At 36.4% G+C, this 22,929-nt stretch overlaps 1 protein-coding gene across 1 annotated transcript in view; it reads left to right on the forward strand.

Moving 5' to 3' along the window:
* The first annotated feature begins 241 nt into the window (after positions 1-241).
* The window catches only part of LOC107665541 (semaphorin-3D-like), a 46,807-nt gene continuing 24,119 nt past the window's right edge, over positions 242-22,929 (forward strand). Inside the window, exons 1-5 of the mRNA XM_016456456.1 lie at positions 242-482; positions 10,046-10,248; positions 20,005-20,165; positions 22,181-22,243; positions 22,777-22,896. Of these exons, the coding sequence (XP_016311942.1) occupies positions 10,077-10,248; positions 20,005-20,165; positions 22,181-22,243; positions 22,777-22,896 (516 nt within the window). The 5' untranslated portion in view covers positions 242-482; positions 10,046-10,076. The remainder of the gene's footprint in view (positions 483-10,045; positions 10,249-20,004; positions 20,166-22,180; positions 22,244-22,776; positions 22,897-22,929) is intronic.

A 22,929-nucleotide genomic window follows, 5' to 3' on the forward strand; every position in this document is an offset into this window, starting at 1 on the left:
TATTTTCATGTAGGGAAAAAATGTCTTCTCCAGTCAGCATTTTATTTCAAATGATTTTTTTTTCATAAAAGAAATATAGTTTAATCGATTAAAATTGTCAGCAGAAATGACAGTATCTCCAACTCACGGGAAAGTATGAGTATGTTGAAGCGTGCGCTGCTCTCTCGCGCTCCCCGCCCTCAAGTCTCTGCACGCGGCGCTAATTGGCGCGCTCAGCTCGAGCCAGCAGCCACGAGCGCCACAGACGCGGATACCTCAGCCAAATTCACAGAGTTCAGTCACACTCAGAGAACAGTTCCTTAGTCTTTTTACTTGTTTTCGTTTTATGTGTCTCCCCTCATTAAGTTGAAGAGAGCTTAGTTTGGGAACAGTGGACACGTCTTGAAGACATTTCAAGCATGACTTTGGATAATAACGGATCTTGAAGTCTCAAACTGCACCTCAGACTCCCAGAAAATAACGACAGACACCAGCTCTCACAGGTACCCGTTTATTATTAACGTTTCAGTATTTTATTGCATTTCATTGGAGGATATTGAGCTGAAAAGTTTACAACTTTATTAAAATGTCCAACTTGAGTAGTTCAAACATATTTTCATGAAGTTTTAAGAGCATCACTGAGGATAAATGACAGTTTGTGTCTTTTAATTTTGACGGACTATAGTCGAAAGCGATAGTCATTCGATATTCATGTTAGGTAATATACTATTATATTGTTATCACATTCATATTAAAGATACAGCAGCACTACAGTGGCATGTCTGGTCTGGGTGATACAGTGTAAAATTAATTGCTGCTCTCATGAGGATAAATATTTGCAGTGCTGTTGTTTGAGGCTGTTAATCATGCGTGGCTCTCCCATTTTCTCCTCTCCACTCATTTTTAGGTGATAGGAAACATGTTTCATTTCAGAAGATTTAAATCGCAGCTGCGCTTTATTAAACATTGTCTTACTGGCAGTGGCAAGTAAAGCAAATGTTTGACTTTAACAAGTGCATGAAGCTATTGTATAACGGCATCTTTAGGAAAAACATCCATTCATCATGGATGCTTGCTATTGTATTTTATTACTTACATTATATTTAATTTACATAAACGTAATTATTTTATTTACATATTTTAATTTAATTAATTAATTGTAATATATTGCTTAATTTTATAATTAATTAACAATTAAATAAATTATATAGATAACCCCTTTTAATTACATTGTTATTTTATTTATTATAAACATATTTATTTTATTTACATATAGGCCTACAATAATAAATATATTTAAATGAATTAGTTTTCATCATTCATAATTAAAATATGAATAAAATAGCATTATATACAGTATATATTGCTAGGCCTATGTGTCGGATTAATGTTGGTGTATGGTTAAAAATTATACAAATTATTTGAGAAGCAATTTTCTCTCCTGTGTCCATTGTAGTTTTATTTAATAGGAAATTGCCTTAGGTTTTATTAGGCGCTGTGAATTGATTTGATTTTGCCATTTCTAGTCAGTGGCAGGTGGTATTAGAGGAATGGGACTTGTTAGGGGCGTATGATGTAATTTTAAGTTTCAGAAAAGTGCATACTGCTGCAGGCCCCAGGACAGAGTACTGCTTGACAGTCTGTGTGGCGTTACGTCACCAAAGTGTGAATTCGGAGGAGGACCACAAAGGCTTAGGGTGTCATTTGGCACAGTGGGTCATCAGTAAGTTTTGTTTATAAGTTTCTCTAAGTTTTAAGTGCATTCTGTATATCTGCTCATTTGTATCAACTTTCTATCTTATCGAAGGCCTCAAAATGTGGATTAAAGCCATTAAACTCCCATTTTGATTTCATGGGCGACTTTAAATTAACTTAATAAGGTTATAAAAGCTGATAAGGTTTATTTTCAAATGGCTGGCCAGATTTGCTGGTGAGGAATGTGTGATGGGAGTAAAAGCGTGTCTGTGGTGTCTGTCAAGGGAATGAAAGATGGGAGATTCTCAGTCTGCCTCTGGTCCTCCTCACACATCCACGCCAACAGCTGAGCCGGGATTGGCATTAACTCTCGACTCTGTGCTTCTTCAGAAGAGTAAGAGGACGAAAGCAAGCCAGAACGTAGTACTTGAGTAGATGAGAGGGGGCTCTTTCTCTTGCCCCGTGTTAACGGGCCGGATAATACCTCTCTGTGATGCACACAGCCTTTATGGAAACTCTCGCTCACACGCCCTGCAGTTTTATGGGGTGAGACCAAGAGAAAGTCTCAGTCATAAGCCACAGATGTCGTATACACACTTTACAGACTATATGCATGTGTGTGTTTCTTATTAAATATCGATTAAAATAAATATTAGCAGTTCATGTATCTATATTGAAAAATATATTAAATTTTTTAATGGTAAAACATGAGTGTAGCTGTTCTTATTTAATTTGCATGCATAGGCACACATGCCATAAAGTATAGTTATATCTATGTTCTCAATATAATGTTTTGCTTTGCTTAATTCAGAAAGCTGGACCTCTGACATATATTTGGAGAGGAAAACATGATACCACAGAGGGTGGGGAGCTGGATTTCCTCTGCTGAAAAAGTAGGGCAGTAAGTGGCAGAGTGATGGATTCTAGTTGCTGTGTGTGTGTGTGTGTGTGTGTGTGTGTGTGTGTGTGAGTCCGTGTCTAAGTGTGTTTACTGTACGTCCTTGGAGCATAGTGCCACCTGGGTGTTAAAAGGCTCTAGCACAGAAGTGCGACTGATTTCTTAGACTTATGTCTCTCTCTCGTACATTTTCTCTCTGTCAGACTCGCCTCACTGTCTCTCCTCACTACATCAGCAGTATATGAGCCAGTAAGACAAACCAACCTTGATTCTTTTAAATCCCAGGTTTCTTGACTCATTTAGAAGGCAGAAGACTGTGCCATAGTGCAGGAAAGAAAATAAACTTTTTTTTTTTTTAATTTTTATGAAGAAAAAGTGATGCTTGCTGTGCAAAAGTAGCCGTCAATGGTTGCTGCGGCATTGCTAGGTGGTTGCCAGGGTGTGGTTGGCCCATACCTATATTATTTAGGTTTTCTCTGTGTGTTGCTCTTCAGTGTAAATTTATTTTTTTAATCATCCACCATATGAAAATCATCTGATTGTTTAGAAAATGAATGGCACACCTCACAATTTGAAGTATCATTTAGTGAGCCACTTCAATAGTGGCCTGTTACACAAAGCTAGTTGAAGAAGCTCAGTTTCAGAGAAAGTTTAGTGTTCACTTGTTTGATGAAGAGTAAGCGATCATTATGTAAATATTATGAATTGCGACAAAATTAAAAGGCAAGAAAAACACAGCAACTGCCACAAAGTTTTGAGGCAGCAGCTGAAAAATATCTAATTATATTAATGCAAGTGAATAAACAGAACAAATTTAATTAATTTATATAGGTTTATAAAGAGCTAATAATAATAATAATATTTTCTAAAGTTTGTACTTATATGTATGTAATTTAATTTAAAAGTTAAATATTAATTGTCAAATTGTTATACGTAAAATAATCATAATTTATTACTTATTTGTAATAAATTAAGGATATTATTTATTTTATATAATTCATATAAAATAAATATAATAAATAATTAGCAGCAAAAGCCAGGCAATTTATTTAATTTTGGAGCAAGACATACAGGATGAGTGGCTTTATTGCATCAGATATATGATACTTTGCTCACAGCTGATTAGTCTAGTTTTGGTTTGCAATCTCTTGCCCAGAATAATATCTGCTCCGAAGCAGGTTAGCCATATAGCAGAAGTTACTTTGACGATGCACATAGCTAAAAACCAATCCATCTTCTTGCACACATAGTGCTCTCAAACTAATTTCAAACTTACCTGAGCAGAGCCACTAAAAAAGGCCTCATAAAATAGGTCATAGGTTTTGGAACAATTCTGTTATGTTTTGGACACACCACATCCCTAACTGGTATTACCCGAGTTCCTGTTTTTCACTGATACTGTTTTAAGTGTGTGAATGTTTGTATCTTCAAATGATTGACTGACATGTTGTGTTCAGCCTTGTCTCCCTCAAAGGGCTCCTGTCAGCGGCCTTACACACCTGAACACTCTTGATAAAAACACAGAACAATGTCAAACACCTCGTCCTTATCCTTCCTTCACACGGCCTAAACCTTACACCATCCGCCCCCTCTTCACCTATGTGTGGGTAACAGTACAGTTTTTAATCCGTTCACTCCAAACACAGCTAATCGACAGGAGACATTAGCCGAGCACTTTGTCTGCTCTCCATTACGGCTATGGAGGTTCCTCTCAGGATGTATTGAATTACCCATAATTCCCTAAACCTGTCACTCACAGACAGACAGACAGAGTGTCAGGTATTCCGGGCATATAATGAGGTTTGGGAATGTTGGCAGAGAGGAATTTCTTCACCGCTCTCTTTCTGCTCTCTGTCATTAGATATGCACCTGGCTCTTTCTGAGCTAAGTGCAGGTATGAAAGCTAAAACGTTTCCTCCTTTAAAGATGAGAAGGGGGATTAAAAACATATCATTAAACATGGACTTGGCTCAAACAAACAGGACTAAATACAGAGTTTCACCCTTTTAAAAGTCTGCAGAACAATTGAAAGCTTTTTTACTGTACTCTTTCCTTTGTCTAACAATGTGGCGATACTTGATATCTTTTTCAGTTACCATAACAGAGTGCAACAATCCATGAATGATGATGATAACCTTCATGAGCGGCTGTGGATATACAATATATAAAAAAACTGCCTTAAGTCAGACTTATAGACTGTAGGAAACAGTTGTTGAGGATTAGAAATTAAATTTGAGATTGCATCGTTATGACATCGTCAATATGTGTCTGCTTTTGTGCCGTGTGATTGGGCGTATAAGTTGAGGCCAAAGGACTGTCCAAACTGTCATATGAAAACTATTCAACGAGTTCAAGTAAAGGTCTGCTTTTCCTTTCTCTGCATAGCTGTCAGTCATTCAGTAATGTCCTGAGGCAAATATAATGTATTCACAACAAATGAGGGAAATAAGATTTTACAAATGTTTTCGTTATAGGTATGAGATGGGTTGTATACACATTACCGGGTCACAGAATCACGTATACACAGATTTTAGTGGAGTTATGACTGGAATAAATGGTGTTTTTTGTAAACGAACAACTTTTTATTTCATTCTGTGTGAGTAAATGCATGTCATTATGTTTATTTATTCACTAAAAATACTTAACATAGTTTTACTTTTAACTGATTTATCCCAAGCATTAATTTTCTTAGAAATTTTCACAGCAATTTTAATGTTTACGTTACAGACCACGCAGCACATTATCACAATGTAAATTTAAAGGTGCTCTGAGGAGTTTTCAGGTTTTACACATGAAAAAATGAACATCAATTTCATGAAATATCATTAAAATTATTCTCATGTGAGATACAGTATAGATGCCCAACTCGAGTCAGTTTTCTAGAATAAATGTCTTTGTGGGACGTATGCCATGTTGAGATCACATGGTCACATCTGTTACTACTAGTACTGTTTCTGATAATTTGCAAACTATTTGCACTTAACAGTAGTGTAAAGAAATGCTGTTTGTTGCTATTTATACTTGGTGCAAACAGTATCTACGACTTACACTCAGTGTAAACAGTCTGTGTCTTTTTTACACTTAGTATAAATAACCTTTGCGTTATTTTGAATAATTCAACTTCAGTCATTAGAGTACAATTAGAGTCATGTGAAATAATAAATGAATGCTGCCAAACTAATTTAGCTGCATTTCAGTTCAATCAGACCTTTTTTATCATCTCTGGCAGCAACAAAACCATATTTCCGTTACTTATAACAATATTTTTTTAGCTTTTGAATTGTTCTGTTTTAATGAACAAAACAGTAGCTGTACAGCTTGCAGCCGTGGGAGCTGAAATTCTAAGATCCATGGGAGGTAAATGTAATATAATGTAACTGGGCTATATAAAATATTGAAGCCAGAAAAATATGGGGTCAAATGATAGGATATTATTATATTCTCTAAAAACCAGTGTTAGTCCAACCACCACCTTGAACATGATACGAATTATTTGTAATGCTACGAAGACACATTTTCGTTATGATTATGAAAACATAGCATGGCCTTGGTGTCTGCATATGCTTATGTTGATATGAACATTATTTACACAGAGCGAGGGGTAACCCTTACATTGACCCCTGCCAAGAATAACACAAATATGTAACCCGAGCTTATAATAATGAACTTGGACTGACCTTTTGTAAAGCTGAACAGTAAAATCATTTAGTGGACTATGTCTGTGGTAGGTGTAGGAATCCGTCCAGGAGATGTATGCAAGAGACAATAGCTGTGATGTCAAAGAAGAGGGAAAAATGTGTCTTTGTGGAGGAGGAAGAAAACATTTAAAAACTTTGGAAAGAAGTTCAATTGTTTGATATATGATCTTACAAGACTCAGGCATTACCCAAGAGCCCCCATGCTGATATCTTTGTGACACTTGCTCTCTGAGATCGCTCCCTCAGCCCCTTTAAATCTGCTCCACATGTCATGAATGCAGTATGATCCATCATAATCAAAGCTATCTGTGATGCCGCCTTGTTCTTTAACTAAACAGACAAATCTGACTTATCTTTATGTTAGAGTTAGAGATATGTCTGTCTGCTGTTGATAAATGTGCAGTATTAGAGGAACATTCCTTAGTGACAATGTATATCTTTATCAGATGTCTAAAAACTAGATGTGTTTGGGTTGCATTAGGTCTTTGAAATATATGAACACTATTTGCATTAAATTCAAATAAGGGGATTGATGTTCAAAAAAATAAAGATGCTGCAATCTAAAACAAATTCTTGGTTAGAAACAACCCAGTTTGTGTCATTTTTGCTGGGTCAAAAAGGGATGAACCTGGTGCTGGGTTGTTTTGTCCCAACATTCTGGGTTGTTGTTTTAACTCAACTATTGTTTAAAAATGACTATACTGCCTGGTTAAAAATAACCCAAAATGGGTTGGAATACTTGGAAATAAAAGTCACATAACACATGCAGAATAATTACAGTAACAACACAGGAAACTGGAAAAAAATACAAGCAATCGTATAATGTGTGTGAGTGAGAAAAAGTGAAGAAATGAATGACAAATCAAGTTACAACTTATACAGTTAATTGAAGTTGCTTTATTTTAAACTTTCAGTGAACATTGCTGAATAAATATTGAAAACCTTGGGTTTAAGTCTAAATTTAACCAGTTAGTTGGCTCATTTTGTTCTTTTTCACCAACCACAATAGTCTTTCTGTGGCCAAAACATTAAGCTTTGAGTGCCATCAAGAAACACACAGAAAGCCTGTAATAAATGCTAGAACCATTTCCAACCTTGCATAATTTGGTTTCTGCTAGGGATGTTAATTTTAACTGTTTCACCGGTTAACCGACCGTAATAATTTTGACAGATTAATACAATCAGTTAAACGGTTTAAAAAGTAATTTAATTATAAATTTTTTCAGTAATTTATCAAAATATTTAAAAAGGTTTGCTGCATGGTTAAAATACCCTACGTGTATAAAAAAAAATTTTTTTGTAGGGGGGAAAAAACATAAGTCGCGTATAACTTAAGTCACATTTTTTTATTTCATTCAGAAATAGGCCTAATGCCGACGCGAAATGTTTACAAACATTATAATAAACACTGTAAACATAGCTAGGCTATTTTAGTTTCCTCACTCCACAACAAATCCTTTCAATTAACAGTATTTAGAAAAGAACAAGAATTACAAATATAAGAAGCTATAGCAATATAAACGACAAGCCAAAACGAATTCATTTAGGCTAAAACAAAACTGAAACCAACGTTGGGTCTCTCATTCCACACAAAATCAAATGTTTCAGTATTCACAATGTATTTGAATGCCAAATTATTATTTATTATGTAGGCCTACTTCACTCGCGTTCCAATATCCACGTAAAACAAAATGTTTTGCATAACATCACGGCGGTACTGTGATAACACTTAACGGCACAGATTTTACTACATATTTTTTACTACATATTTTTTTTTACTACATGGTTTTTTTCCCCATATGTTTGACTGACTGTATTTTATTATGATAATGAACAGGCTGCATTGTCAAGGTAGCAATGCTTAAAGGCACAAAATGTAATTTTTGCCGCTAGAGGGCGCATATTCAAAATAAACAAATAGATAAAGGCGTAGTTTGATGACGCCGTGACTTAGTGTGGAATCATGGGAGTTGTTGTCTTCTTCCCCACAGCCGATGCAAGCCGTCAAAGCGAAACAAGGCCGCTGAACGAGCGCGACACACGGCTCGAAAGCAGCGGAGCTTTTATTATGCCACAGTCGACCGCTTCCGCTCCTTCCGGTCGTGCGTATTTGGGGAAAAAAAGCAGCACTGTTTTATCATACTAGATACATTTGAAAGTTCTTGCAGCGCTGGCGCAATCACTTGAATTTTTTCCTTCTAACAGTGGAAGCAACTACTCCTTTTAGTCCTAAAGATAATCGGAATTGTAAAAGGTTTGCCTTTATTTGTGTACATTCACAATAAAAAACAAATCTTTGTGCTTTTGCAAAATAAGCCTAAAGAAAAATAGGATGCCGCTTTCTGCCGTCTGTTTCCTTTTGCGCAGCACAAAAATGAACCGAAACGCATACTAGGCTACTTGTTGCACAGTTTTTCTTTCATTTTCTTAATTTATTATCTAAATAAAAATATGTTTCTCGTATAGGCCTATTTATTCGTTATATAGCCTAGCTTTATTATGTTTTTCTCTGTTCGCAGAAGCACTGCAGGTGCCTGATGTGATATGAAGACCATGTGAATCCTCATGTTCTGTTGTTTGCTGCTTTTTGCGCATGTAAAATTAATCCTCGGGAAACAAATGTTAGTATTTTTTAACGGGTCACAGACACTTATCCTTTCTAATTTAATTAAATTCTAATTGTTAACGGTTAACAATCGGTTAACGAGCATCGGTTGTCGGTTAGGAAAAATAACCGAAATGAACATCCCTAGTTTCTGCTTATAAATGATTATCAACCCAAACTGGGTCTAATTAAATAACCCAGTGTTTTTTAGAGTGTATAACCATTTATTGTACAGAACTGTCATAGTCCTCATAATATATAGCTGTAAAGCATAATAATGGCAACATTACTCAGTAGGTGATTGGAAGTCTGACAGTAATTCTCTTGAAATTTATTGTCAAAGATGGTGAATTTGTTCCAAAATTTGTTGCTTTGGAAAAAGCAGTGCTTTAAAAGATGAATTTGAGAAGAAACTTCTCAGGGAGGATTTTACTGTCAGCATGCCAAAGCACAGCACGCTCAAACCCTCGCTGAGAAGTCTCCTAATTCATTTCCTTTAAAGCAACACTGCTAATAATCTACGTAAATTCACTAGCTGGTTGTTGGAAAACATAGTATAAGTCCCTCCATGCCCCCTTTTCATTCACTCTTTCACTCGTTCCTTCATTCAAAAGAATAGGACTTTTGAGAGCCCCTGATCTGAAGTGTGTGAATCCTTGTTCTAAATGATTCCCTGCTGAAGGAAATCTCCTAATGAAGACAGACGACTACAGTTTTCTCACTCTCTCCCACAATTTCATGGCACTCTGTTGACTAATGAAGCAAAGATTCAGACATGATTGTCGCCCCAGCCGAATACTGTTTGTTGAAGAAGTGAGAAAGGGAGACGGAGACAGAGCAGATGAAAGATGGTGTGAGAAAATATAAGAAAGGCATTTGAAAGAAGGCTGAAAGTGGCTGCCCTCATCAAGCTGACCTTTTGTTTAGAGACAAACAGATTTAGAAACGGGGAGAAAGTATGTGTGTTGGTGGACAAAAGAAAGGACTTGAATAGAGCAGCAGCTGATGCAGAGCTGCTAAAATGCATAGACATGCCTGAAAGAGACCACAGTAAAGCAGCTGAACTTTTGCTTGGGATTTAACAAGACCTCACACACACTCACACACCTCCCACGGAGATGCTCAGCCACTCCCTTAGATGACCCCATCTAACTGTCCACTCCATCACAGGTCCGCAGCAGCAGAACTCTCCTCTCTCATCATGAAGACTGCCGAGGAACCAGACAAACAAAGACAGAAGAGCAGACATCAACATCTCCAGATGGGGTGGTTCTCCAGTGTCTGGTGGTCTACATTGGTGATGCTCTTCTTCTCTCTGCCGGAGGTGAACTCTATGAAGGAGAGTGTGCCAAGAGTTAAACTTGGCTACAAAGGTAAAATTTGTCCTTATGTGACTTTTAAACTTTATTTAACATTCTGTTTATTCCAAAAAGCGTTTACATTGCTCTATGTAGATGATTTCTTTCTAAAATGATCTATTAAATCTTTAGTGTTTTGCTGAATTTCCATGTATTTATTTTAAACATCTGCTGGATCATTTGTCATTTTTAAAGGATACATTTTGAAGTACATGGAGTGTGATGAGAGGTTTACAACTCACTTGTATGAGGTCAATATTTAGACTGCGCATGTGACTGATTGAGTGTACATAAGGTGTCACGGATCCGGGTGTGTGGAGGCAGGCAGGACGACGAGGACGACAAGGATTCCAATAATGACATTTATTGTAGACACAACAAGGCAGGTTCAGGTAGGTGAGACACACACTCGGGGTAACATTAACAATAACCGACACCAATGCTCAGACAGACAGGAACTAATATGGGGTGAATAATTAGACGTAGAAGGGGAGATCCCGGCGGGATATGGTGAGGAAAGGAGCAGCGATCTCTATGTTGTTGTTTTATGGTCGGTTATTCTGTCACGGATCCGGGTGTGTGGAGGCAGGCAGGACGACGAGGACGACAAGGATTCCAATAATGACATTTATTGTAGACACAACAAGGCAGGTTCAGGTAGGTGAGACACACACTCGGGGTAACATTAACAATAACCGACACCAATGCTCTGACAGACAGGAACTAATATGGGGTGAATAATTAGAGGCAGACAGGTGAGCACAATGACGGTGATTAACTAATGATTAGACAGGCTAAACCAACACAAAGGGAAGAAACCACAACAAACAGTCCACAGGGGCGTTACATAAGGGATGTGCTGCATATCACAGTAGCTGTATGCACATTTTGTATATTGTATTTATTGGAACATACACACTTCGCTATCTAAATTATATATTCTGTAGACATATATTGTTTTTATATGAAGCTAATTTTAATCGCTATAGACCAAATAATTTCTCAAAGAAAAAACATTATCTTTAGAAAAATATTATCTTTGCTTTATTTATTTATTTGGTCCTTACACTGTAGATATTCCTTCAATACACATATACATTGTCTTATTTCATTTTATGAATTTCAGATGCTAACTAATGGTGCTCAGACAAACCATTTAGCAACGACCTAGCAGCCACTCAAAACACCACAGGAAACATTTTGCAATGCCTTGGCAACAACATACAACCACTAGGAAAAATTTGAGAGCGTAATCTTTGCCAGTTTAAATGCTGAAGTTATTTTAAACCATTCAAGTGCAATAAGTTGTAAAAGAGAACTCGATATGGCTTTTTGCACCTTATTGCACTTAATTGATCAAATAAACACAAAAATATGTCAAAATGACTGTGGTGATTATTCATGTAAACACAGTAGGTTATGTCTAAGTGAATGTAAACAGTTGGATATGTTTCATAAAATAAGGTCTGCACATTAGCTTTTAAAGTGACAGCATCCTAATATTCCTGCTGCTATTGGTGTCATTAATGTTAATCAAACAACAAAAGATGGTAACACTTTATTTTACGGTGTCCTTGTTACACGTTACATGTAATTACTATTATAATAACAATAAATTATTCATAATTACATGCAAGTAACCCTAAGCCAAACCCTAATCCTAACCCTAACCATATAGTTAGTACATGTAGTTAATTAATATTACTCATTCCTTAAATGTATAATTACACTGTAACAAGGACACCTTAAAATAAAGTGTAGCCTAAAAGACAAAGAGAAGTTTACTCACTTCTCTTGACTGGATAACTTTAGTAGCTTTAATAAGAATCAGTGTATATTTAAATCATATAGTGAAGACTATGCACTTTTATTTTACATAAATTCAACTTCTGTAGCATTTCTTCTGACCAATAAAAAAATGTCAAGTACTGTATTTCATTTGTCTTTGTTCTATTATATTTATTTGTTCTATTGCACAAAATTATTTTCTTTTTCTTATTTTATTACTTCCTGTTTAATTGTCTTTAATAAGAACTTTTTGGGAACTTTTTGCTTATGTCAGTTAGACTACTATACGTTTTTGCTGTGATATTAAAATTGGTGTCAAGAATTGTAACATTTCAATGGTATCTTACATTTTTATAACATAAATTTATTTCAAGATAAAGTAACTTTAAAATTACTCATATCATAATATAATCACCAACCCCTACCTCTCACATGTAAAAATCTAGTTGTATGCATTGCATGTACACCTGCATTTGTTTGTTTATGAGCATAGTGCAGTATATTTTGCTGCATCAGACGTTCTGTTAATGAGAGGTTAAATAAGGACTTGACGACTAAGGTCTGGGATTTTACCCAGTACCTCACTGTAACTGTCTGCATCTCTTGTGGTATTTGCTAACCACTGTTTCATGCTGTGAGTGCGCTCCCTCCCTCTACCTGTGGTTGTGTTTGATCGCTCGACTGCAGCTGCGGCTTCAAAGGTTTGATAAGTCAATAAGGCGTTAACTCTCTGATCTCAACAGCGATCCCACGAGCACAGCACATTTTAGCTTATCACTGGAGTTACGCTGACAACACCATAGCAGTGCCACACTCTCAAACACACACACATACATACATACTTATGCTGTGTGTATTATGGGTGGGATTTCTGGGCAAGATAAACGCATGATGCTATAAAGTGAGTGAGGCGTAAAAGAAACAACATGTCCTTACTCATTTAAGTGCATTGACACATGGATTGTTAAAAGTCATGCATGCTTTGTCCACAGTTGTAGACGCATGATAAATCTGCACTGGGCTTTACAACATCAGTAGCAGCTTTGATTAGATACCATGTTGTTCTAGAACGTGTTTTTGATAGTGCTGACAAGTGATAAAAGAATCCTTTAGACATTAATGTTTTTTCTAACCAACAAGAAGAGATAAAAGTTATTTTCTGTGCTTGTTTCTTTTCTTTCTCTCTTTTTCATTCTCTTCTGTGTTCAGTCCCTGCTTCGATTTGAGGAGTTACTTGAATGCAGTGTTTGTTTTATGTCACTGAGGGAAATAAAAGTTATAGCTCCTTAAAGACTGACCCACAGCATGCCAGCAGTACTGAAACAGACCTTCATCCGTATTAGGAAACTCACGCCAATAAAAATATGAGTGACTGTGCAGGGGCTGTCTGTTTATTTTCAGTTTCTTTAGCATAAAAATCCTTCATGCTGTGCGTCAGTTTGCCATAGCTGAGCTGGCGAGAATGACGTGAATGAGAGGAGAGAACAGACAGCTGTCTGACTTGTGCTAGAAATTATGATTTGTGCATGCAATGACGGAGCTCTTGAAGAGAGATTTTCTTGAAGTGTCTACATTTGAAATTTGAATTTTGAACTGTATTTTTTTTATAGACAGATAATAAATCTTTATTTTTATATATTTTATATATATATTAAAGTGCAAATAAACATTAATGTTACACTGCAAAAAAAAAAAAAATTGTAATCCATATTTTGTCTAACCCTTTCTTTCTTTCTTTCTTTCTTTCTTTCTTTCTTTCTTTCTGCGTGATAAAATAATTGTCGCCGTTAATCAATTCATGTGTTAAAATCAATTCAAAATCAATTCATGTGTTAACGCGATAATAATGCGTTAACTTGCCCAGCCCTAATATGTATATGTATATGTATATGTATATATACACACACTGTCTATATATAACGGATATATAACGGATAGGAAAACAAGACAAAAATACAGAGCCTTTAATATCCTGTCTTTAATATCCTATACATTTATGTATAATATATTGTTTCCTGCTGGGCTTTTTTACAAGCTACCCTGAGCGGGTCAGTTTGATTATAAAACTTGCTGTTCCGCTCCATGTTTGGTCCTGTTGGAGAGGGTGCAGAAGTACAGTCTTTCACAATCCATCATCTGAGCAGATGCTCTCACAAAAATATCGGCACCATTTCTGTATCACTGCACTCCTTTAAAACAGAGTGTGTCATTATCCAGAAGTATGCAGGGCTGCGTGCACACCTCAAGGCCACAGTAAGTTCCTCTTGTTTTTCTCTTAAAGGAAGGCTAAAAGGGGAACATCTGATCTGCGTTAGATATAGTACATCTCATAATGTTCTGGAGTCAAATAAACAATATTCTTTCTGTTGCTAACATCACTCCTAGCTGACAATGTCCAGTGAAACGCATCAAAATATTATCTTCAGGTTGTGTAAATATTTCTATTAAAGACAGTCTCCCTCGCACAGGGGTCTTGAGTGAGGGTAATAGATTGTTTTATGAGTGGTATATTTCCGTGTGTTTGACAAAGTGTACATGCATGAGGGTATAGACATGCATGACAGAGTCATGAACGTGAAACATGCAAACACAAAGCCTTGTTTTGCAATAGGAAAACAGCAATTTAAGAACTCACAGTATAGTTTACAATGAATTTATAACTATATGGCTCCCAGTTGGCTGTGGCTCTCTAAACAGATGTAAAACAAGCAGGTCATACATATGGTCATGCGTCTTCCTAATGTACTGAACACAGAGTTACACTATTTTCCACTAGTTTGGCTCTCTTCCCAAACCACAGGCAGGATATTGATTACACCTAAGAGTGTAATCCTTTACCGTCTCAGAAATCTTAAAGGAAGTCGTGCTCTGTGACATTAGTGCTCTGTTTTTGGCGAATAGCTGGGGGGTACCTTAATTTGTCATACTCTTAAATTGTGCATTACTTCATAGGTTTGTATTCCACTCATCAACCTTTATGCTTTGCCATTGCCTGAAGATAAATGATCTACCTGTAGGGCTGAAATAGCTCACAATGTAAAGATTGAACTGAATGGATAATACTTTCTTTATGTTTCCACAGGGAGTCTGCATTTCTTATAAGAATAATTGTTAAGCCACTACGATCAGCAAACCGCAGAAGTGTAGCATTACACTACAAGCTTATAAAATTGGACTTATGGAAGTTCTTGTTAGAGTCCGTTCGCTCTTTGGCCATTTTGGCAATGGCCCATCTAGAGATGGAAGTATAGCTTCTTTGTACTTGAATGGGATTAGTCTGAAATTTCCAAAACTGTTTGCCAAGCTGGTGTTTCAAAATATTTCAAATCACAAAGAGTAACAAGGGTATGTAAATTTTGTATCTTCTGCTAAAATAAACTATTTATTTATTTGTATTTATTTGTATTTTTTATTTTAGCTAACATGCTTGCATGTTCCAGGGCAAATTAAATCTGCATGACATTCTTTGTTCTGTGGAACACAAAAGGAGTTATGTATACCGGAATGTCTAAGATTCCCTTGTTCATACAATGAAAGTGAATGGCGACCACAGCTGTAAGACAAATATTTGGTGAATAATGACTTAAATATGCACATTTGAGTTGTCTGGACTACTTTTACTACTTTTTTTATTTTATTTTGTTTGCCTTCGCTTTTTTGGATCTTTACAAACCTTGGTTCCCATCCCCTTTTGTTGAATGGAAACAAGCAGCTCAAACATTCTGCTTAATGTCTCCTTTCATATAGAAGAAAAAATCATATACTGTAGGTTTGAACTTTATCCCTTTAAAGGCAAAAGATCCATTTTCTCATTATATTGTCTCTGATATTACTTAGGAAAGAACATTTAATCTTTGTAATTGATTTGTCAAATGCACATTTTAAATATCCTCAAAAAACATTGTCTAGCTGTAATTTACAGACTACTGCTCTTAGGGGATTTGAGAGTTGATTCCCTGAGGGGTCCAGATAAAGCTTCAGAACTCGAGATACATCTCTGTAGACTTCATTGCTAAGCCGGGATCTTTCAGCAGGTCTCTGACCTTAAACTGTTTGGAGAATAGATTAGCGTCAGCTAGTCAGGCATTAGCATGAATGGGGTTTTATTTTGGAGAGGATTTTTTGCCTTATAAATATTGATCAGAAATGACCCATCCTCGACCCTGCACCCCAGAGAATAAATAGTTAAGTCCTAGGTTATAGTTAAGTCTTATTCAGCTTTTTGACGCTCTAGACTCATAACCCTGACACCCCATGACCCACCCCTCACATGGCTGTTTAAACGATATATGTACATGGCAGACATTCTTTCTTTCTTTCTTTCTTTCTTTCTTTCTGCGTGATAAAATAATTGTCGCCGTTAATCAATTCATGTGTTAAAATCAATTCAAAATCAATTCATGTGTTAACGCGATAATAATGCGTTAACTTGCCCAGCCCTAATATGTATATGTATATGTATATGTATATATACACACACTGTCTATATATAACGGATATATAACGGATAGGAAAACAAGACAAAAATACAGAGCCTTTAATATCCTGTCTTTAATATCCTATACATTTATGTATAATATATTGTTTCCTGCTGGGCTTTTTTACAAGCTACCCTGAGCGGGTCAGTTTGATTATAAAACTTGCTGTTCCGCTCCATGTTTGGTCCTGTTGGAGAGGGTGCAGAAGTACAGTCTTTCACAATCCATCATCTGAGCAGATGCTCTCACAAAAATATCGGCACCATTTCTGTATCACTGCACTCCTTTAAAACAGAGTGTGTCATTATCCAGAAGTATGCAGGGCTGCGTGCACACCTCAAGGCCACAGTAAGTTCCTCTTGTTTTTCTCTTAAAGGAAGGCTAAAAGGGGAACATCTGATCTGCGTTAGATATAGTACATCTCATAATGTTCTGGAGTCAAATAAACAATATTCTTTCTGTTGCTAACATCACTCCTAGCTGACAATGTCCAGTGAAACGCATCAAAATATTATCTTCAGGTTGTGTAAATATTTCTATTAAAGACAGTCTCCCTCGCACAGGGGTCTTGAGTGAGGGTAATAGATTGTTTTATGAGTGGTATATTTCCGTGTGTTTGACAAAGTGTACATGCATGAGGGTATAGACATGCATGACAGAGTCATGAACGTGAAACATGCAAACACAAAGCCTTGTTTTGCAATAGGAAAACAGCAATTTAAGAACTCACAGTATAGTTTACAATGAATTTATAACTATATGGCTCCCAGTTGGCTGTGGCTCTCTAAACAGATGTAAAACAAGCAGGTCATACATATGGTCATGCGTCTTCCTAATGTACTGAACACAGAGTTACACTATTTTCCACTAGTTTGGCTCTCTTCCCAAACCACAGGCAGGATATTGATTACACCTAAGAGTGTAATCCTTTACCGTCTCAGAAATCTTAAAGGAAGTCGTGCTCTGTGACATTAGTGCTCTGTTTTTGGCGAATAGCTGGGGGGTACCTTAATTTGTCATACTCTTAAATTGTGCATTACTTCATAGGTTTGTATTCCACTCATCAACCTTTATGCTTTGCCATTGCCTGAAGATAAATGATCTACCTGTAGGGCTGAAATAGCTCACAATGTAAAGATTGAACTGAATGGATAATACTTTCTTTATGTTTCCACAGGGAGTCTGCATTTCTTATAAGAATAATTGTTAAGCCACTACGATCAGCAAACCGCAGAAGTGTAGCATTACACTACAAGCTTATAAAATTGGACTTATGGAAGTTCTTGTTAGAGTCCGTTCGCTCTTTGGCCATTTTGGCAATGGCCCATCTAGAGATGGAAGTATAGCTTCTTTGTACTTGAATGGGATTAGTCTGAAATTTCCAAAACTGTTTGCCAAGCTGGTGTTTCAAAATATTTCAAATCACAAAGAGTAACAAGGGTATGTAAATTTTGTATCTTCTGCTAAAATAAACTATTTATTTATTTGTATTTATTTGTATTTTTTATTTTAGCTAACATGCTTGCATGTTCCAGGGCAAATTAAATCTGCATGACATTCTTTGTTCTGTGGAACACAAAAGGAGTTATGTATACCGGAATGTCTAAGATTCCCTTGTTCATACAATGAAAGTGAATGGCGACCACAGCTGTAAGACAAATATTTGGTGAATAATGACTTAAATATGCACATTTGAGTTGTCTGGACTACTTTTACTACTTTTTTTATTTTATTTTGTTTGCCTTCGCTTTTTTGGATCTTTACAAACCTTGGTTCCCATCCCCTTTTGTTGAATGGAAACAAGCAGCTCAAACATTCTGCTTAATGTCTCCTTTCATATAGAAGAAAAAATCATATACTGTAGGTTTGAACTTTATCCCTTTAAAGGCAAAAGATCCATTTTCTCATTATATTGTCTCTGATATTACTTAGGAAAGAACATTTAATCTTTGTAATTGATTTGTCAAATGCACATTTTAAATATCCTCAAAAAACATTGTCTAGCTGTAATTTACAGACTACTGCTCTTAGGGGATTTGAGAGTTGATTCCCTGAGGGGTCCAGATAAAGCTTCAGAACTCGAGATACATCTCTGTAGACTTCATTGCTAAGCCGGGATCTTTCAGCAGGTCTCTGACCTTAAACTGTTTGGAGAATAGATTAGCGTCAGCTAGTCAGGCATTAGCATGAATGGGGTTTTATTTTGGAGAGGATTTTTTGCCTTATAAATATTGATCAGAAATGACCCATCCTCGACCCTGCACCCCAGAGAATAAATAGTTAAGTCCTAGGTTATAGTTAAGTCTTATTCAGCTTTTTGACGCTCTAGACTCATAACCCTGACACCCCATGACCCACCCCTCACATGGCTGTTTAAACGATATATGTACATGGCAGACATGCAGGGAGGTCGCTGAAAACTGAGAGATGGAAAGAATGAATGTGAAATGGTGTGTATATGTGAAATTCAGGATTCAAAACAGAATAAAAAGAGGATCAGAAAACATAAACAAATCTACAGACCTGCTTTCCATGGTGTTTAAGTGCACACTGCCAGATTTTCTTGCTTTGAGGCTACTGGCAGATGGTTATGTTTGTGTGCAAGGAGAGCAGAACATAGGGTGGAGAAATGTTAGGACTCTGTCCAAGTCTACTAAGACTGCATGCTTTAGTCAAATGCCATTACGTGTTTCAAAAATATCCTAAGAATTATGTATCTAGAGAGTTCAGCTTGTACGTACCAAAGAGAGTATGAACAAGGCTTAACAACGTCACCTTTACAGATTTTCCATCTCTCTTATGTTGGTGTTGATACCCTGGAACTTTTAAGCTTATTTGTGCTATCATGACAACTTTTGGCTTACGCTCATTGTGTGCAAACGCCAATCTGAACTCAGCTGTCTAAGCTGTTAACCGGTACTCTTCAGCAAGAATAACATAATGTGGCATTGCTCCCTCAGAGAGCAGAAGAAGTGAAATATGAAACCTACAGCAAATGAACCATCGCGCTAATCTGCCGCTGTGTTGATGTGTGAGAATTGATAGATGGAGCGATTAGATCCAGCTGGATTCTCAAACAGCTCAGATGCTTTTGGTTCATGTTCGGCAGGTGAAGTAAGGGCTGGAGGAGGGAGGTTTAGTAGATGGGCTGATGTTAAAGAGAGGATGAAATCTTATCAGGATGGAATCTGAACACATATATGACAGATAGCCCCGAGGTTATGGTTACTGTAGATAATACGGAATATAGAAGTAATGATGCCTCTCATTATATTAAAAGTGTGAAAGATTCGGAAGAGAGGGCAATAGCGGTAATATGATAACATTTTCGATTTATTTCTACAATGCAATGCTTAGACAAATGCACACTTGTGCACATACTCCTTCACACATAAAGCTCTTGCACAAGTCTCTATTCTGATACACAGGTTACTTAGTATGTTTGTGCATATAGTGCATACTATGTGTTTATATGTGTGTATTCACCCTCATTTGACTTCTTCAGAGCTGATCCATTCTCGAAGCGTGGTGCCGTTTGTGGGTTCCAGCGAGGGGCAGCGGTTTCAGACAGTCCTATTGGATGAAGAGAGAAGCCGACTACTGCTGGGAGTCAAAGACCACATCTACCTACTGGACCCAGACGACATAAATAAACACCCCAAAAAGGTAAATACACACACCTTAAAAGGCTCACACCTGCAGACATGCAGAATCAGGTCTCCATGAAAAGGAACGTAAAGACTTTACACTATGTGTGTATGTAAATAATTTAGAAGAACATTCACTCACTCTCAGACTGGTTGACAGATTTCATTCATTTGGAAAAAAAAAAAAAACAGTTTTCAACAGATGTGGGAATTATAATAGATATTGTTTCTTGATTGACCATATTGTTTCGCCAAACGGTTTAGAACTGTGTTTTTTATTTATTTATTTTTAATCAGGTTTCTCTTCTTGTTCTTGTAATTCTATTAAACCCTCTTTTCTCATTTAGTCAATAGAACTATATCAAATACAAGTTTTGAGTGAAACATTGTGTGTAAACTAGATCCTAAAAATGGTGCTTGCCAGTGCAAACGTTGCCGCTATGATCAGTGCAGTGCTATTTATTGCCAGAGTTTTGTTCGTAGGTGGTCGCTTTTCTGGTCCAAGAGCCTATCCCCAAGTCAGATTAATTTGATAAATTTTATGTTTTTATGTATTTGTCTGTCTTTTGTCAAACAGGTGCATGTTTTATTGTGAGAACAAAATAATTTCTCATTTTTTTGTTATAAAACTGTTGACTTTGTTATAGAACTGTCGACTGGTAATACTCCTGTACTTGGACAACATAATCTGGTTTAAACTAAGTACAAATCAAAACTGTTTATACCTTTCTAATCTCACAAAAATGCCTGATAGCATGGTGTGAGAGTCTCTGGATATGTTTAGCTTATGAATACATTCATGGTAGTAGTGTGTTTATGTGTCTCTGTGTGTCTCTGCCTCAGAAGATCCTTTAGTTCACTTTGTACTTTCACTTTGAAAAGTTCTCATAGTTATTTCACTGTCACATCTAGATATTCCCACAGCATCACCCCACAGAGCTCCTGAGCTGACCTTACCAAAACATTTTTTGTCTTTTTCACATAAGTAGGCACCCATGGCAAAAATATGTATTTTTAGATGCATTTCAAAATATACCAAAAATGGCTTAAAATGTAATTCTAATATAGGTTTTGAAATATATTTACACAAATAAATTTTTCATAAGTTTTAGTTACTTTTTCTCAGATATTTTTTGGATATTTTTATTATATATTTTAAATATAAATATTTAAATTATCCAACATATATTTTATAAAATAAATGTTTCATTACCCAAAATGTTTTTTTTTGTCAGTGTTTTGTCAATGACCCTTAGAGTGCATTGTGTCATGTATATATCATTTATTAAGTGTATATTTGAAGTAAAGGTTTGGGCAATATATATAATTGAATAATATTTTATTATCTTAAAAGTATGCAGAGGTGGAGGCAGAGCTCCAACTGCAAAAAATAGGTCTTTCTGATGTGCTGACCTTTGCATGCGAGTGTGTGTGTGTGTGTTTATGTCATGTGTTTGTCTGTTCATGCACTTGTTCTCATTTGTATAGTGGAGTATCCGTATTGAGCCCATTTTCAGTTTGAGGTAGGCACACCAATCTTCAAAGCACCATCATGTAAAGTCGTCTCACGAGCATGTGTAATCATGGATTGCTTATTACATGTAGAGACGGCTCTGGTAGGTCAAGGTCAAAGGTCAGGCATGTGTGTGCTAAGCGCTTAAGCTTTTTATAACATGTATGCAGAGACAGGGCCAGCAGCCCCTTCATCACTCTTTATCTGTTCGTCATCCTCCCTCTCGTGAGCTTAACCCAGAACTCATGTTTGTACAGTATTATTTGTGTACAGCTTTTCATCTGTTAAATACACAATGGATTAAACTCTGTTTAAAATCCTACTTTGAGTCCCAGCTTAATCTCAGTCTAAATCAAAGTTTTTGTACAGTTTACACTTCATGGTTGAATTACCTTTCTGAAACAATTCCATGAGAGACAATTGTAAACAATTATGCTGACTGTATAAATTACAAGGTAAGTGTTGCTTGTATTTTTTACCTGAATTGACTTGCTTTTTGTGTGTATGTTTCTCACTTCCAGCTGAGCTGGCCAGCTCCAAGAGACAGGGTGGATATGTGTATACTGGCTGGCAAAAACCCTCTTGTAAGTATCAGTCAGCATATATGTCTGTTGAATGAACATTTCAATACACAGCCTGTCCTCTCTAACTCAAACCTGTCTTGTAAAAGAGAACTGTAAACTATTTGCTTCAGACCTCCACTGCATTTCATTGCATGTATCATGATTTCCACAGAAATAAAGCTGCACAACTGTTTTCAACATTGATAATAAGAAATGTTTTCTTACCAACCTTTAAACAATAGTGTATGTTATATCACTTCATCCCAAAGTGATTTTTAGTGAATGTATTAAGTCAGTCCCCTCAACCAAGGTATTTATAAACAGAATATTGATTATTTTGTCATCTGAAATCTTGCAAGACAAACACAAAAACTTCTTTTTGTGAAACACTTATGAAGTATGATGATGATATATTTCATGATAAAGACCACTTTGTTAGATATTTTGCTATCTAATGCAATGACATAGATACACTAAATGTGTTATAAATATCCAAATAGCTTTTAAGACCACTTCACATGCTCACATTCTCTCTCTTTCTCTCTCTACCTCAGACCGAATGTGCTAATTTCATTCGAGTTTTACACAGCTACAACCGGAGTCATGTCTATGCCTGTGGTACTGGAGCATTCCACCCCACCTGTGCTTTCTTAGAGGTCAAAGGTCACAAAGAGGCAAGGAATTAAATTATTGACTGTTTCCACACA

This window comes from Sinocyclocheilus anshuiensis, unplaced genomic scaffold (genome assembly GCF_001515605.1).
Source record: "Sinocyclocheilus anshuiensis isolate Anshui unplaced genomic scaffold, SAMN03320099.WGS_v1.1 scaffold679, whole genome shotgun sequence".
Taxonomy (NCBI): domain Eukaryota; kingdom Metazoa; phylum Chordata; class Actinopteri; order Cypriniformes; family Cyprinidae; genus Sinocyclocheilus; species Sinocyclocheilus anshuiensis.